This window comes from Ahaetulla prasina, chromosome 4, assembly GCF_028640845.1.
Source record: "Ahaetulla prasina isolate Xishuangbanna chromosome 4, ASM2864084v1, whole genome shotgun sequence".
NCBI classification, from domain to species: Eukaryota; Metazoa; Chordata; class Lepidosauria; order Squamata; family Colubridae; genus Ahaetulla; species Ahaetulla prasina.
In genome coordinates, this window is record NC_080542.1 from 16339664 (window position 1) to 16358081 (window position 18418).

The 18418-nt window shown below is 39.6% G+C and overlaps 1 protein-coding gene across 1 annotated transcript; it reads left to right on the forward strand.

Moving 5' to 3' along the window:
• Positions 1-5518: 5518 nt before the first annotated feature.
• On the forward strand, positions 5519-18281 carry LOC131198015 (vomeronasal type-2 receptor 26-like). Its single transcript, XM_058182524.1, has 6 exons — positions 5519-5584; positions 5813-5988; positions 7194-7485; positions 9402-10250; positions 15426-15552; positions 17374-18281. Exons 1-6 carry the CDS (start codon positions 5519-5521, stop codon positions 18279-18281), a joined length of 2418 nt encoding a protein of 805 aa, XP_058038507.1.
• Positions 18282-18418: the final 137 nt, after the last annotated feature.

Sequence of the window (18418 nt, forward strand, 5' to 3'; positions counted from 1 at the left end):
CCTTGGCTAGAGGGTCACCTGAACCCTGCCGAACCCCCAGGACCCTACCCCTGCTTTTACATCATTGAAGCAGTAGACATCAAGAGCATGGTATGGCAACTTTCTTAAATAACTTCAATCACCCAAACTGAGGCCTAACCCTGCTTAATTTTTGAGATAACCAAGGTCAGTAAAGGTCAACAGCTGAGACATTCTGACCAAATGACATGTTCACACTTTCTAGCTAGGTGATAGAGACCTCACATTTTTTTTACTTGTCTTTGTCCTGCAACCAGGGGATTTTTTTCATTAAATAATTTAAATATCCTTACCTCTGTCTGGACTTCTGAACCTGCTACTTCTAAATCTTTTTAAAAAAAATTAAATTAGCATTTGAGGAAGAGGAGAAACTTGTAAGGAAGACTGATCTGTGATCTTTCAAAGGGAGTGGGAAATCACCCAAAAGAAGGAACAAATTTAAGACATTCTTCTACAATATAAAGAAGTTTGGAGTTATAAATTATAGGGAACAAATATAGAGGTTCTAAGTTAATCTAGATGGGCACATTGAAAAGACAACAGACTAAACTTTTCTGGACATCTTTTCTAAGTGACAAAATGTGATTGATTTTGCTCTGGTTAGTAGTGTACTGTTTTTGGAAAAGAAGCTACGCAAGATTAGATTTACAACTCTTAGAGCCTTTTTTGCTATGTATTTGCAGTGGGCTTTGGCACTTAGATAATTTGACATGAAAACTCCAAGGTCTTTAATGGGATGGGGGTCATCTGTAAGGTAATGTCCATCAAGCGAGTACTTAGTGTTTGGGTTCTTTTTTCCTATATGTAAGACTGAGCATTTGCTGGTTGAGATTTGGAGTTGCCAAGTTTTAGACCAAGCGGTTAGATGATCAAGGTCTTTTTGAATGATAGATGTATTATCAGTGGTGTTAAATAGTTTGACATCGTCAGCAAAGAGAACACAATTACTTGAGATATGGTCACAAAGATCATTAATGTATAGTATGAAGAGTGTTGGTCCAAGGACGCTGCCTTGAGGAACGCCACTCTTGACAGGAACAGGATTTGATAGAGCATTGCCAATTTTGACCACTTGTTGTCTGTTAGACAGAAAAGCAGATATCCATTTGTGAAGGGGTCCTGAAATGCCATAGGATTTTAGTTTTAGGAGAAGTTTATCATGTACTACTGAGTCAAAAGCTTTGCAGAAGTCTATGTAGATTGCATCTATTGTTTTGCCTTGATCAAGATTTGTAGTCCATAAGTTTTTACAGTGGAGAAGTTGTAAGTTGCATGATAATTTTTTCCTGAAACCAAATTGTTTATTGGAGAGTAGGTTGTTTGCTTCTAAGTGTGAGGTAATGGATTGGTTGATGATTGATTCCATGACTTTGCAGGTGACGCAGCATAGAGAGATTGGTCTGTAATTTTCGACTAAGCTGGGGTCTCCTTTTTTGAAGATAGGGATGACTGTGGCAAGTGACCAAAGTTTGGGAAGGGAACTGGTAGTGAAAGCTTTATCAAAGATAATACTTAGGGGTTCTGCTATATTAATGGAAAGTTTTTTTTAAGAAGTATGCACATAGTCCATCGGGTCCAATAGATAGCAATGGTTTTAAGTTATGAAGAGCTTTTCCAATGTTATCTTCTGTGAAATCTATATGAGTTAAGTCATCATAATCATTGCTGGCACGTTTGTGGAATGTTGGGTATGTGTTATCGGAGTTAACAAAAATTGAGCCAAAGAAAATGTTGAAGAGGTTGGCTTTAACTGTTTCGTCATTGCATTCTTTGTTGTTAGAATCTTTTAGTGGTGGGATGGATCTTGAGTCTTTAAGTTTATTGTTAACAAAATTATAAAAGGCACGATTGGAATTTGTGCGCAGAAGGTCCTCTTCTAACAAACAGGAAGCAGCAGGTGAAGCTAAGCAAGATCACATCAAATACCTGTACAATTAGCACAGGGGCCCCCCAAGGCTGTGTGCTCTCCCCACTTCTCTTTTCTCTGTATACCAATGACTGCATCTCCAATGATCCATCAGTTAAACTACTGAAGTTCGCAGATGACACAACAGTGATTGGTCTCATTCGAGACAATGACGAATCCGCATATAGACGAGAGGTTGAACGACTAGCCTTGTGGTGCAACCAAAACAATCTGGAACTGAACACACTCAAAACCATAGAAATGGTGGTAGACTTTAGGAAAAACCCTTCCATACTTCCACCTCTCACAATACTTGACAACACAGTATCAACAGTAGAAACCTTCAAATTTCTGGGTTCTATCATATCGCAAGATCTCAAATGGACAGCTAACATCAAAAACATCATTAAAAAAGGACAACAAAGAATGTTCTTTCTGCGCCAACTCAGTAAGCTCAAACTGCCCAAGGAGCTGCTGATCCAATTCTACAGAGGAATTATTGAGTCTGTCATTTGCACCTCTATAACTGTCTGGTTCGGTTCTGCAACCCAACAAGAAAAACACAGACTTCAGAGGATAATTAGAACTGCAGAAAAAATAATTGCTACCAACCTGCCTTCCATTGAGGACCTGTATACTGTACGAATCAAGAAGAGGGCCGTGAAAATATTTGCAGATCCCTCGCATCCTGGACATAAACTGTTTCAACTCCTACCCTCAAAACGATGCTATAGAGCACTGCACACCAGAACAACTAGACACAAGAACAGTTTTTTCCCGAAGGCCATCACTCTGCTAAACAAATAATTCCCTCAACACTGTCAAACTATTTACTGAATCTGCACTACTATTAATCGTTTCATAGTTCCCATCGCCAATCTCTTTCCACTTATGACTGTATGACTATAACTTGTTGCTGGCAATCCTTATGATTTATATTGATATATTGATCATCAATTGTGTTGTAAATGTTGTACCTTGATGAACGTATCTTTTCTTTTATGTACACTGAGAGCATATGCACCAAGACAAATTCCTTGTGTGTCCAATCACACTTGGCCAATAAAAATTCTATTCTATTCTATTCTATTCTTCTTGTCTGGTGTGGTAATTTGTGCATTCAGTTTTTATTTGGTTGCATATATTTCTGTAGCAGTTTTTGAAATTTGCTACAAAGCCTTTTTTGTTTCTTTTCCAGAGGGATTTTTTTTTTGATTGAAGCTTTTTTATTGATATGGGTAGTTTGCTTTTCCTGATCATGGTTGTCATTTGTGGTACATATAGTTTAATGACTCTATTGATTTCAAGTAGGAAAACTCTATAGTGGTCTTCAGCAGTTATGCAGTTTGCAAACAGATTTTGCCAGTCCAGAAATGAAAGATCGTTGTTTATGAGATCGTAGTTGGCTTTTTTGAAGTTGTAGATGGGGATACTATTGTTATGACGATTTGAGTATGGACGTATATTGAGACAAAAATCAATCATGCAGTGGTCACTGTTGGAAAAAGGTTCTTTAATTTGTAGTCCATAAATTGAGTTTGGGTTGTTGCAGAAGATGAGATCAAGGCAGTTGTTGAGTCTTGTATTGTTAGTTACAAGTTGTTCAAGACCTAGGTTTGTAACAACGTTGTATAGTGTAGTATGGATTCTTGGCAAATATTCAGAAGACACCGATACAAAAATAAATGCAAGAAGATGAAGCTATCAACGTTGTTTTCCAGCAAAGCCCAAACACCATTGCTGGTCTGTTTTAAGCCTTATGGGAGGGGCCAATCATCTCCTGAGTCGTCCTCTTTGCTTGAGCTGCTCTTGCCTTCTGGCAGCTCTTCTCATGTATGCATTAAGAACAGGTTCCTCTTGTTCCTCTGCTTCACTACTATCAGCTTTTGGAGACTATGGAGTCTGCATCTCACTCCCCAATTGCCCTGGCCCCACCTCAGCCTCTGATGCAGAGCCCCCATCTGGGCCTTCCCCAGCCTCCAGGACTGGCCCGTGCTCTTCTTTAGCCTCATCACTGTCTGACTCCGTTGCCAGCTCTGCAGGCTGCTGGCAGAGCACAACAGATTTAGGGGAACAGCTGGAGAAGATTAAGAAACCAGTTATTCAAACAGAGGCTGAAATTTGGGGGAGGAAAGTGGGGAAAAAACTTCAAAAGACTAGAAAGAATTTGGAAGATTTTCCTCCCTATTCTGCTATATGTCCTGTTGGCTGGTTTGTCTTTAATTTTGGTTCAAGGGAGATAGATTTTTGCAAATTTAAATCACAAATCTACCTGTTATGTAAAAAAAAATAATACCCCAGCCGTACCCAAAGAGCTATACTAAGTGATGGTATTCAGCTGGTTTTATCTGGTTCTAGTGAACCAGTAGTGACGGCTGCGGGAGGCTCCACCCATCCACCCATATGTCATCACATCCTGTTTTTGACACTCTGCGCATGCTGGAAAAGCTCTGCTCATGCACAGAGGTGGCATGTGCTCACATTTGCGAACCAGTAGCAAAGGTAACTGAATACCACCCCTGGCTATGATCATATTTGGATGAAGTCTGAAATTATTGCAAGATTACAGCTTTAAAAGGGGAAAACATTAGTAACATTTGGGGCTAAAGGTGAAAGATTTTGATTGGTTTTCACATCAGTGAAGATTCATTCCTTAGCTCAGACCATTTTTCCTTGTCTCTAAATTCAAACTCCTCTGGAAGAATGGAAATAATTTCAAATACAGGAAATCCAGTAGTGAGTGGGAACAAAAAATAGTTGAGATAGTGTCAATTGAAGGCCTATGTCCATGATGGTGAATCTATGGCATGCATGCCACAGGTGGCATGTGTAGCCATATCAGTGGGCATGCCAGCTTAGCTGCAGCACGCATGCATGTGCCAGCCAGCTGATTTTCAGAACTTCTGGGCCCACCATAAGTAGGGAAACAGGCTGTTTCCTGCCTCCGGAGGGCCTGTGGGGTGTGTGGAAGGCCCATTTTTCTTTCTCAGCTGGCTCTAGATCCTATCTATGCATCTAGGGAGGGCCCTCTGTAGGCCCACAATAGTTCGTTTCCCAACTTTCGGTTGGACGGGAAGTGATGTTTTTTGCTGTTCCCCAGATTCCAGTGACTCATAGAGCAGGGCCTGGGGAAGGCTGTTTTCACCCTCCCCAGATGCATAGAGAGGACCTGGAGCCAGTGAGAAAGAAAAACAGGCCTACCGGGCCATCGCATGCCAGGAGCGAGGGGGAGGGGGGTTGCGTGCACATGCACAGGCAGGGCGCATAGAATTATGGGTGTGGGCACACGCATGTGCGAATCTTTCCTCCCCCCCATCCTGGCATGCAATGGCAAAAAGGTTAGCCATCACTGGCCTATGTCTTCTTTTATGTGTTTGTGTAGATGGCAAGCCCAGAAATGGTTGAGGTATCACATTGACTTTTTGGATCTTGGAGACAGTGGGAGGGAGAATGAAAGGGAGGGAGGGAGAGAATTCCTCTCTTATTCATGAGAAAGAGAAATAGTTTACTGAAATATGCAATTAAGTTGTTTTCTTCCATGATATCGCAAAGAAGTTGCAATTTTACAAAGGCGATCATTTCTCCTGTATCAACATGACAAGGGTAACTTCTATTGCACTTCCCAAAGGACAACCAATACACCTCGGCAACAAGATCAAAGTATGCTACAAAATGATGTTTTGCAATTCAAGAAAGATACCCAATGCAGACTGGTTGGGGACTTTCCTCTGATCATTCCTGGTGCAAAAAAAAAAAAAGTGTTAGAGAGCACTGAAATCAGCCAGAACTCCTCAAGGATACTTTAGACCAGAACTGATGTCCAGAAGAAGTTGTCTCCACCTGATACCATTCTTTGGATTTCACCTCATATTTCTGCTACTACCTAAGACTGTATCCAATGTCCCAGTTGGTACATGTAAGGTCTATTACCCTTTGCCAATACATCACCAGTATTATCAGCCAGGGGACCTCATTATTGCTGGTATTATTTCTCAAGCCTACATATTTTCTGACCCTGTGACTTTCAATCAGCATCCCTCTCACAACATCCTGGATGAGATTGGGTAAGGCCAGATTCTGGTTAATTGTACATTTTTCATAAGGAGTTTTCTTACAATACATTCTTTTTTTTTTTTAAGCAGGCAATTACACCAAGAGAGGTAGATTGGGAACATGAATTAACATGCCAGGGACTATTTACCTTATTCATAAGAAAAGGTAAAGGTTCCCCTCACACATATGTGCTAGTCGTTCCTGACTCTAGGGGGCGGTGCTCATCTCCATTCCAAAGCCAAAGAGCCAGTGCTGTCTGAAGACATCTCTGTGGTCATGTGGCCAGCATGACTAAACCCCAAAGGTGCACGGAACACTGCTACCTTCCCACCAAAGGTGGTCCCTATTTTTCTACTTGCATTTTTTACGTACTTTTAAACTGATAGGTTGGCAGAAGCTGGGATAAGTAACGGGAGCTAACCCCATTAGCAGCACTAGAGATTCGAACCGCTGAACTGCCGACCTTTCGATTGACAAACTCAGCATCTTAGCCACTGAACCACTGAGTCCCTTACCTTATTCATACTAACCTTAACCTTATTCATAATAGTAGTCTATTTAGCAGCTATTTTCCTGACTGTAGATGAACATTCCTGTCACCCTCCCCCCCATCCACACCACATAATGTTTCACAATACCAAGTGCCAGATATGTCTCATATCAAAATCTTCTATCTCCTAGATTCAACATGTTGGGTATTTAAGAAATACATAAGATAGTACTCATTATTAGTCCACCAAATATCAGCTGCATATATCATGTGGAAGTCTACCAGAGGTGGATTTCACATAATTTTACCACCGGTTCGCTGCACACCGAAAATGTGAGCATGCGCTTTCCGCACATGCCTTCTGTGCATGTACTTTGCTCATGCACACAGCTTGCTTGCATGCGCTTTGCTCATGCGCACAGCTTGCTTGAATGCGTGCAGCTTAGAAAATGTGGCTAAATAGGACAGCATAGCACCGGGACGGGTGGGTGGGTTCACCTGCAGGTCTCCACCACCAGTTCGCCTAAACCGGTCCGACTGGCTGAATACCACCACTGAAGTCTACCATCAATTTTGGTAATCCTTCCTGTGAATATGAATTAGTTTCATAAACAAATAGGTATTTTAAGATATCTCTGATTGTATGACCTTGTATATTTGCCTTGGATGAATCCTATTGATTCCTATCAACAACTGTACTCATTCCGTATGTAAATCACACTGCAGATTTGTGACTCAGAATTATCAGCATATCTTGGCCTTTGTATTTGCCATCATGGAGATCAATGGAAATCCTCAGATATTACCCAATATCTCCCTGGGCTTCCACATCTATAACAGCCAATTTGGTGCAAGTTGGACGTATCTCGCCTCACTGGAGCTTCTTTCCACATGGAGCAACTTTTTTCCTAACTACAAGTGTGATAATAAAGACAACATTATCACAGTCATTGGGGGACCTAACTCAAATGTGAACGTCTTTATGGCAACCCTTCTGAGCTTTTACAAGATACCACAGGTAAGATGTTCACATAGCACTTAGTTCCTGAAAAAAATAAAAGTCTGTCCAGTCTTCAGCCTTGATAAAGTTAGTTTGTTTTTAAATTTTCTATTGCTTACATTTATTAGGGCTTAATAAACATCATGTTATCTGGATATTTCATTTGCTTAACAATAGAGATTACATTCTTAACCTCCACCTCTTTTTTCCAACCACTGGTAAATAAGTTCCATGTTTGATAATATTCTGTCTTCTTTCTGTTTAATTTTCACTGTCAGTCTATCCATTTCTGCACAATCTAGTATCTTCCTTTTTTTTAAAAAAAAAAGGTTTTTTTATTTAATAAACAATAAAAATATTGGACACAGTGTGACCATCCTGGTCTTAACATATCCGTACATATTCTTCCCATAACAACAAATATAATTACTATTTAACCTACATTGCTACTTTGTTCTTCTATACATATGCCTTGTCTTCATTTACTATCTATTTACTATTTGTTTACTATTTACATTTATTAATACTATCCAGTATTAATACTATCCAGTATTAATTTTACAAACCCTAAATCTTTTTTGTTCCAAATCCTTTTCTCTTTCCAACCAATAATACACCTTATTCCAGATTTTATAATATTCTGTTGCATTCTTGTTGTTTTTTTTTTTTTTTTTTTTTTTATCCAAAAAGTTTTTATTGGTCAAAAAAGGTTTATACAAATACATATCAGGTATGGTAAACTTTCATTTTTCTTATACAAGATAAGAATTTTACTCAAAATTTTAAACACATACAACAGCCATATGGCAAGCAGGTGATACGAAGTAGCTAAGTTTATCAATCATTGCATTCTTGTTTTTGAGTTCTAGTGTCAGCCTGTCCATTTCTGCGCAAGTGAAAATTTTCCTTATTATTTCTTCTTCCAGTATCATGCATAAACCAAACTTGCTGCTGTTATCACATGAAGCATTAAGTATATTGAATCTTTGCTATGATTCCCTTTTTATTATTATTATTATAAATTTTATTAAATGTTAACAATTAAACCATTTACATTCAACTCTTCCGCATGACTGTGACCATTTACATATCATTCTATTAGTATTCTCCTATACTCTATATAATTTTACTAAATTATATTACTAATTCTAATTTGAATTTCTAATTCTTACCAATTCTGCTATCTGTTATTTTTCCTTTTTTCCTATTTTCTTTGCTATGATTCCCTTTTATGATTCCTAGGAGATTCCTAATTCTGGTTTTAGGTCTATGTTTTAGTACAGGGGTTTCCAACCTTAGCAACTTTAAGACTTGTGGATTCCAACTCCCATAGTTCCTCAGCCAGCAAAGCTCTGGGAGTTGAAGTCCACAAGTCTTAAAGTTGCCAAGGTTGGAGATCCCTGTTTTAGTATCTTCCTAATAACCTCTTCATCTTGTGGTGTTTCTTCATTTTTCCAATATTGCGTGAATATAATCATTGCTGCTGTTAAGACATACAGTATTAAATACATACTTTGTTTATCAAATTTTTCTGGTGTTATGCCTAATAAGAACAATTCAGGTTTAAAATCTGTATGTTTCCCCATCATCTTTTCTATTCATCTATGTATTTTTGCCTGATTTTATTTTTCTTTTACAAAAGTCCACCACATGTGACGATATGTGCCTGTTTCTTTGGTTACATTTCAAATATTTGCTAGACATATTTTTAAACATTTTAGCTAACCCAGCAGGTGGTAAGTACCGTCTATAAATCTATAAATGTGATAAGGTTTGTTGTGTGCATAAGCACAGATAAACATTACAGATCAATGGATAATTTGGAACAGAATGCATAAAAAATACTAGCAGCTAAAAAATGATATCTGTTATGTTTTTCATATGTTTCCCAATTCATCCTACCTAGTTAGTTTTTTCCCCCCTTTTCTCTGTAGCTTGGATATGGTTCTTCTCCTTTGATTAATGACCCATCCCAGCAAGCCTTCTTGCAATGGATGTCCCCCAGTAGGAACCAACAGTATGTTGGGATACTTCAGCTACTTTTGCTTTTCAAGTGGACCTGGATTGGTGTCGTTTTAATGGAAGATGACAATAGCCTCTGGTTTGTACAGAACGAACTTTCCAGGTTTTCCCAGGGAGGCATCTGCTTTGATTTCATAGAACATTTTCCACCATTATATTTGAAAACTGGCATCCATGAAATGATAGAATCCTGGATGCTTGTATACCGACTGATCATTAATAGCCTGGCCAGTGTCATCTTCATACATGGCGAATTTCACATTGTAATCTTTTTGAGGATGTTTCCCAGAATTTCAGAAATTGAAGACATACCAATGGAGAGAGGCAAAGTCTGGGTGATGACCGCACAGATGGCGTTCGCTTCGGTTTCCTTTCAACGATCTTGGGATCTAGATATCCTTCATGGTTCCTTAGCCTTTGCAACTCAGTCAAAAGAGGTGGTGGGTTTCCAAAAGTTTCTTCAGATGAGAAACCCTAATGTGGAAACCAGAGATGGATTTATCAAGGATTTTTGGAAACAGGCATTTGATTGTTCCTTTCCAACTTCCTTGGAAGAGGACAATGTTTGGAATCGCTGCAGTGGAGAGGAAAAGCTAGAGGCTCTTCCTAGGTCTGTCTTTGACATGAGCATAACTCCCCATAGCTACAGTGTCTACAATGCAGTTTATGCTGTGGCCCAAGCATTGCAGTCCATCACTTCATTGAAGTTCAAATGTAGAACAAGATCAGAGGAAGGACAAAAGAATCCAGTGCTGTGGCAGGTAATGTCATCAATATATAAACAGAAAAAGAGTTGCCCTATCTTCCTCCTCTATCAAAGCTGATCCCCAATTAGAATAGAATAGAATTCTTTATTGGCCAAGTGTAACTGGACACACAAGGAATTTGTCCTTGGTGCATAGGCTCTCACTGTATATAAAAGAAAAGATATGCTCATCAAGAATCATAAGGAAAAACACTTAATGATAGTCAGGGGTGGGTTCTACTTACCTTATGATCACATCATGCCAGTGCGCTCTTCTGCGCATGCACAGAAGAGTTCTGATGATGTTTGGGTCAGTGGGTGGAGCCTCCCACCTGTTTTACTACCAGTTCTATAGACCGGTCCGAACTGGGGGCAACCCGCCATTGATGATAGTCATAGGGAAATAGTCAATATAAATTTTAAGGATACCAGCAACAAGGTTACAGTCATACAGTCATAAATGGGAGGAGATGGGTGATAGGAACGATGAGAAGATTAATAATAATGCAGACTTAGTAGCTAGTTTGACAGTGTTGAGGGAATTATTTGTTTAGCAGAGTGATGGCATTTGGAAAAAAAACTGTCCTTGTGCCTAGTTGTTCTGGTGTGCAGTGCTCTATAGCATTGTTTTGAGGTTAGGAGTTGAAACAGTTTATGTCCAGGATGTGAGGGATCTGTAAATATTTTCACGGCCCTCTTCTTGATTTGTGCAGGTCCTCAATGGAAGGTAGGGTGGCAGCGATTTTTTTTTTCTGCAGTTCTAATTATCCTCTGAAGTCTGTGTCCGTCTTGTTGGGTTGTGAAACCCAACCAGACAGTTATAGAGATGCAGATGACAGACTCAATATTTCTTCTGTAGAACTATATCAGCAGCTCTTTGGACAGTTTAAGTTTAGGATTTTCTAGATTTTTCTAGACTCACTGGAGAAGAGCCTAATGCTGGGAAAAGAAGAAGGGTACGGCAGAGAATGAGGTGGCTGGATGGAGTCACTGAAGCAGTTGGGGTGAGCTTAAATGGTCTCTGGGGGATGGTAGAGGACAAGAAGGCCTGGAGGAACATTGTTCATGGGGTCACAATGGGTCGGACACAACTTTGCAACTAACAACAACAAGATTTTAAAACTGGCATAGACAGTTTTCTGTATTGCTAATTTGCTCTTCCTGGTTTTTTTTAAAAAAAACAACTTTCCTCGATTTAAGGAGTTTGACTTTGTTGTGAACCATTGAAATCCATAGCAATCTTCAGTGTTTTATGACCTAGTCACTGCAAACTGACTGTTGGAGGAAATAAAGATTTAAAGATTGATAATGATAATGGATATCCTTTTACACTTTTGCTCTGCTTACTCTCCAGTTTATTTTAATCTCAGGTCTTTCCCTTTTACCTTTTTAAGCATATAGAGGAGCAGCTAACCTGAAGATTCTCAACCTCTTAAGATTCAGTTACACGGTGATAAGATTTCCTTACTCCTATAGTATATTTCCACTAAATAAATATTCTTTCTGTTGTGCTCTTTGACTCTGCTCCTGGCAGATATAGCTGGTTAAAGGTCCTAGGCTTTTATTGCCATGTATTTAATTATACTTTGCTTATCAGGGCAGATTCTAGCTTTCAGAAATGTTCTACAGCTTCCAGTCTTGGCTATATATTAATCTTATTACTTAACTGTCTACGTAACCAGGTTCAGAGGCATAGCTTTTAAAGGAAAGGCCTTCGGAAAGGAATTTAGTTTTATGGGAAGGCTAGTTGAGTTATAAAGGTTCCCCTCACACATATGTGCTAGTCGTTTCCGACTCTAGGGGGTGGTGCTCATCTCTGTTTTAAAAGCCGAAGAGCCAGTGCTGTCCAAAGAAATATCCGTGGTCATGTGACCAGCATGACTAAAGCCCAGAGGTGCATGGAACACTGTTACCTTCCCACCAAAAGTGGTCTCTATTTTTCTACTTGCATTTTTTACGTGCTTTTGAACTGCTAGGTTAGCAGAAGCTGGGACAAGTAACGGGAGCTCACCCTATTATGTGGCACTAGGGATCTGAACCTCTGAACTGCCGACCTTTCAGTCTACAAGCTCTGCATCTTAGCCACTGAGCCACCGTGTGGACTCCCAACTAAGGGAAAAGAAAGCAGGGCTCCTCCTATCAGCTGGAAACTCCAAAGGCAGAATATTGTTTTGCTTCTTTATTCATTTCTTTCCAACCAAGTTGGTCAGTATGATAGATAATTGTCTTGATGCCGGAGATTGCTTGATTTATTTACTATTTCTTCCTTTTATTTTGGTCTTCAGTGGTATAGATGTTGTGACCTAGGCCCAAGTAGTTATTACCAGACACAATCAGCCCTAAACAAATTTATTGGTAGTTTATTTGAACAGCTGAGAATTACTTCATTCTCAATTTAGTCCAAATTAATTCCAAATCAAATCCTTCAGAAAAAGTCCTTCGGCCTTATCACAAACCTTTGTCTTCTTTGGCACCTTGCCAAAAGCTTTTCTTGGCGAAGCCCCACAAAGTTCAGAAACAAGAGACACCAACTAGAAATTAATATAGCAACGTTGCTTTCCTACAAAGAGCCCAAGAGCGGTTGCTGCTCTTTTAAGCCTTATAGGAGGGGCCAATCATCTCCTGGCCTTACTCCTGAGTTGTCCATTTTGCTTTAGCTGCTTTTGTCTTCTGACAGCTCTTTGCATGTGTGCACTAGGAACAGGCTCTTCCTGTTCCTCTGCCTCTCTGCTGTCAGCCTCTGGAAGCTCCATAGTCTGCGCATCACTCCCAGATGGCCCTGGCCCCATCTCTGCCTTTGATGCAGATCCCTTGTCTGGGCCTTCCCCAAGTCCAGAACTGGTCCATGGTCCTCCCCAGCCTGTCCAACTCCACTGCTAGCTCTGCCGGCTGCTGATGGACCACAACAATAGACTGCATCGTAATAGCTGAGAATGTTCATGGTTTGATTCTATTCTGCTTATATTTTTCATCATATTATAAGTACATTATTATTATTGTCAGACCAGGTTAATTGTGGTTTTGAATTGTGATTAGTTTGCATAGGCATTGCTAATTTTGGCTTCTCAAATATTCATCCCTTGTAACATATTGCAATAGTGGAATGGTTTTGGTATAACTATACCACTTATATTTTTTTGTTCCACTATGAAATTAGTTCCACCACTATCTATGGAAAGTCTCATTTAACAACAGTGCTGGGGAAATGATTTCCTTCGATCAGAATGGGAACTTGGAAGCAGGATTTGATATTATCAACTGGGTCACATTCCCAAATCTAAGCCTACATAGAATCAAAGTGGGAAAATTTGATTTTGGAGCTTCCAAAGAACAAGCATTCAGGGTTTATGTCGATGCCATTAGGTGGCCAAGAAAATTTAACCAGGTATTTTCTATATAAAGTTGGGGTCCATTTCTTTGGTCCTGGATGCAAGTAATGAAAATAGCTATATAGTCATATTAAGGCAATTAGTTGAGCTCATTTCTTAGTTTTTACATGTATCCAGCATAGCAGAGTGATTTGAATTTTTATATATATATATATATATATATATATATATATATATATATATATATATATATATATATATATATATATATATATATATATATATATATATATATATATATATATATATATATATATATATATATATATATATATATATATATATATATATATATATATATATTTTCAGAGTATTTTTTCAAAAAATTTTTGAATATATATGTATTTTTCAGAGTAAAATAAAAAAAAATTCTGCCTCTGCTTACCATCATCTAGCGGTATTCATCTGGCTAGTGTCCTGTGAGTGTGTGTTAGAGACTTGAGGGCTGATTGGAAACTGAAACAGAATTTGCTGTGTGAGCAACAAGGAGACAGCAAGGAGCTTGGGTGTGGCTTAGCTCAACTATTCTGTACTAAAGTTGCATTATTATTATTATTATTATTATTATTATTATTATTATTATTATTATTATTATTATTATTATTATTATTTATTAGATTTTTATACCGCCCTTCTCCCGAAGGACTCAGGGCAGTTTACAGCCAGAATAAAAACAATAACAATGTACAATTAAAATTAAATTAAAAAACTTATTATATAATTGGCTGAAATTTAAAAACATTTAAAATCTAAAAACCCTTAAAATTCATCTAAAAATTTAGAATTTAAAAAATTTTAAATTTAAGCCAGCCCCGCGCGAGTAAATAAATACGTTTTCAGCTCGCGGCGAAAGGTCCGAATTGGCGCAAGCCAGGGGGAAGTTTGTTCCAGAGAGTAGGAGCCCCCACAGAGAAGGATCTTCCCCTGGGGGCTGCCAGCCGACATTGCTTGGCGGACGGCACCCTGAGAAGTCCCTCTCTGTGTGAGCGTACGGGTCGGTGGGAGGCATGAGGTAACAGTAGGTGGTCCCGTAAGTACCCAGGCCCTAAGCCATGGAGCGCTTTAAAGGTAGTAACCAAAACCTTAAAGTGCACCCAAAAGACCCAAAAGCCAGTGCAGCCTGCGCAGGAGTGGTGTTACATGGGAGCCGCGTGCATGCTGTGCTGAATTCTGAAACTAAAACTGAAACTCCTCTCCTCTGCTTGTGTTTTGCTTGTATTTACTACCACATTGGTAAAACTGCTTTTGGTATTGTATATTTACTTCATTTGTTATATTATATATAAAGAGAAGTTATTGAATTCTGCTGCTTTCTGGATGTGATTGCTGCTACAAACTCTGAGTCCTTGCCACAAATAGAAAAAGCCAGGTCAGCTTCAGCACATTATTGCAGCCTGATTCAGCATGAGCAGGTGATTGGTGGGTAGATTGGCCTCCCAGAATACCCCCAATCAGCTGTTCCAGGCTGCAGGGACCTGCAGACCATCGCCATCTCTGTGCCTCGTGTTTTTGGCCTCGTGGGTGGGGCTACATTCGGAGTATATGATGCACCCAAATTTTCACTCTCTTTTTTGTGGAAGAGTGTGTCTTATACTTTGAAAAATTCATTTAGTTATCTGCAAGATTGCAGTAAAGGCTTTTGAGTGACATGGAAAGAATTTATGTATTGATTTGGAGACTTAATCTGTGTTTGTCAAACTACTGTATGATTCCAATCATCTAATAAGAACCAATATTATCCCAATGGCTATCCCAACGCAACATTTAGGCATTCTGTGTTGTCTCCTTCTCTTTGTGCCTAGGCTCAGCCTTTGTCTTTGTGCAATGAACCGTGCCATAAAGGTCACAGCAAAACCAAGAAGGAAGGGAAGCCTTTTTGCTGTTATGATTGCCTCCCATGCCCAAGAGGAAAAGTTTCAAACCAGATGGGTAAGGCTACCATGGATTGATGGGTAAGGCTCTCATGGATTGAGTTTGAATTTGGAAATAGGTGAAGACATTTATAAATCTTCACATAAAAATCAGTTTGAATAGAAATTGGTCCTCTCCTTTGTGTAGATGGCAGAGGCTTCTTCGCGATCCAGTGCATTGGCCAGTCAGATAGTTAAAGAAGTAGAATTTCTATTGCAAAAGCAAACTGTGGCTTTCATAAATTGCTTCATCCCTTTGGGTGCCTTTTTGGATAGAGACTTGATCCTATTGCTTATCCAGATCTGAAAGAGAGATCTGAAAACAAGGATCCATGTTTCCAATATTATGGGAAGTAATTTGACTTTTTTTCTTGCTGTAGAATGGCATAAACTACACACACAAATATACACATTATAATGAAAACAAAGCTAGGAGTTTTTACTAAAGTCTGACTTCATATTTACATAAAAAATCCTTTATCCTTTCCAACAAACTTTTATATCCTTTATTCTTTCCATATAAATCCATATTTATACATTAAATCCTTCCTGCTCACCATGGTATCTTTCACACATACTATAATTGGAAGGATTGTTATCCTTTTCTCTAAATCAACAAATAGAAAGAGTTCAGTATTTGGAACAAAATACATATCAAATATGTCTGTTATTTTGAAAATAAATAAATAAATGGAATTGTGTTTGGGGTCCTCAGCTTCCATCTAGGATCGGTATTCTTATGGAAATGGATTCCTGTGTCTAAGGAATAAATGGTGAAACTTTTTCCCAAATGTTTCAAACTGTAGTGGTAGCTGAAAAAATCAAATTTTACCAGCTTCTGCAGTGATGGACTAACAGTGATATGCAGGTTTTAGTCTTGCTTAATTTATAAGACATCATAGCCACTTTGGCCTGTCACTTTCTCCCTGTTAAGGTTCATCGACTGCCAGTGGAGATGGCAGTCGAGTCAGATGATCAGAGGATATAGAGATGGTGCCTGAGTTACTATCGGAGCCAGCGGAAGGCTCTGAGGAGCAGCAGGACTCAGAGCCAGATGTAGAGCAGATCCCATCAACTCATGCTTAGGCAGAGAGTCAGCTGTTTTAGAGGTCTGAGCTGAGTGAGGGAGAGGAATAGCTGGGCCCTGTCCCAGATGCACATATGTGCAGAGAAATGTAAAAAGGAGAGCAATGCAGGACTGATATCCAGGAAAAGAAGGAGATGTTAACTAGCCCCCCACTGGCTGGGCTATAAGGAGGAGGGTTGTGGGAGGCGTGGCAGTCAAAGACATCCATTCATGTTCCAGAAGAGTTTCCTCCGGTGGATTCGTTGCCAGGATTTCCTTGCCACTAACAGGTTGGTCAGGACTTTTTGTGTTGGGATAGAAGTGTTAATTGAGGCTCCCTGAGGGGAACTCAGAGACTGCTATGGCTTGTGAATCACCTACGGATGTGTGACCTGGAGCTTTGTCAGCAAATGTCATGCATTTCTGCCTTTCTAAATAAAAAGGTGTTTCTCCCCATGAGTAGGCTGTTGAGTGGGGATCATGAAGGCTGGGTCAGAACACTCCCCAATTCATCTCAATGGATTCTTGTTATGGTGAAAGCAGGACAACAGAGGGCTAGATGTCTAGAGCTTCTGAAGCGTGCATATAAACTGAATGCATGAACAACAAACAAATTGATGCTATGTCCTGCAATATAGCTAATGAAAACACAGTTGCTTCAAAATCAGGCACTTGTTTTTAGAACTCACAGTATGGATGGACCTCTTATGTTTATCTTAATTCTGTGCACCACCTTCCTAAATAAGGAAAGGGGTTTTTTTCTTTTCTTTTCAGACATGGATTCTTGTTACCAGTGTCCAGAAGATCATTATCCCACTAGAGCCCAGGATCAGTGCATTCCAAAAGAGATCAGCTTTCTATCTTTCCAAGAGTTTTTGGGGTTCATTTTGGTCATTGTTGCTCTTTTATTTTCCACCATCACAGCTCTGGTCCTCACGGTCTTCATTCAGCACAAGGACACTCCCATCGTCAAGGCCAACAACCAAGGCCTCAGCTACACCCTCCTGGTCTCCCTTTTGCTTTCCTTTCTCTGCCCTTTGCTTTTCATTGGTCCGCCTCAGAGGGCAACCTGTCTCCTTCGCCAAACTGCTTTTGGCATCACCTTCTCTGTGGCGGTTTCTTGCGTGGTGGCCAAAACCCTCACTGTGGTCCTAGCTTTCGTGGCCACCAGGCCAGACTCCCAGATGAGGTCATGGGTGGGAAAAAGGCTGGCACTTTTTATAGTGCTTTCCTCCTCTTTCATTCAAACCACTCTCTGTACTGTGTGGCTTGTGAGCTCTGCTCCCTTCCCGGACCTTGACATGAACTCTCTGCCTACAGAAACAATCCTAGAATGCAATGAAGGCTCCACTGTCATGTTTTATTGTGTCCTGGGTTTCATTGGCCTCTTGGCCATGATCAGCTTTACAGTGGCTTTCCTTGGCAGGAACCTCCCAGACAGTTTCAATGAAACCAAATTTATCACCCTCAGCATGCTTCTCTTTTGCAGTGTCTGGATCTCTTTTGTCCCAGCCTACCAGAGCACCAAAGGGAAATACATGGTGGCTGTGGAGATCTTCTCTATCTTAGCCTCAGGTGCTGGATTATTGGTTCTCATTTTCTCTCCCAAAGTTTACATCATCTTGATAAGACCTGAGCTGAATAATCGGCAACAGGTCATGCAAAAAATCCTGATAAAGTGAATTATAGCAATCAGTTTTCTATATACAGTGGGATTTAGTTTTGTGACCAAACTCTGCAGTTACAACCAGGTGTGAAATCTACTTACCTTCCCTACTGGTTTGATGTTAGAACATGACCTATCATCACATCTGATTTT

Bases quoted from the DNA above. Each gene is read 5' to 3' on its own strand.
- LOC131198015 (XM_058182524.1), top strand. From the start codon at position 5,519: ATGACAAGGGTAACTTCTATTGCACTTCCCAAAGGACAACCAATACAC. The intron at 5,989-7,193 runs GTAAGGCCAGAT...ATCACACTGCAG, and splicing joins AACATCCTGGATGAGATTGG to ATTTGTGACTCAGAATTATC. The intron at 7,486-9,401 runs GTAAGATGTTCA...TTTTCTCTGTAG, and splicing joins GCTTTTACAAGATACCACAG to CTTGGATATGGTTCTTCTCC.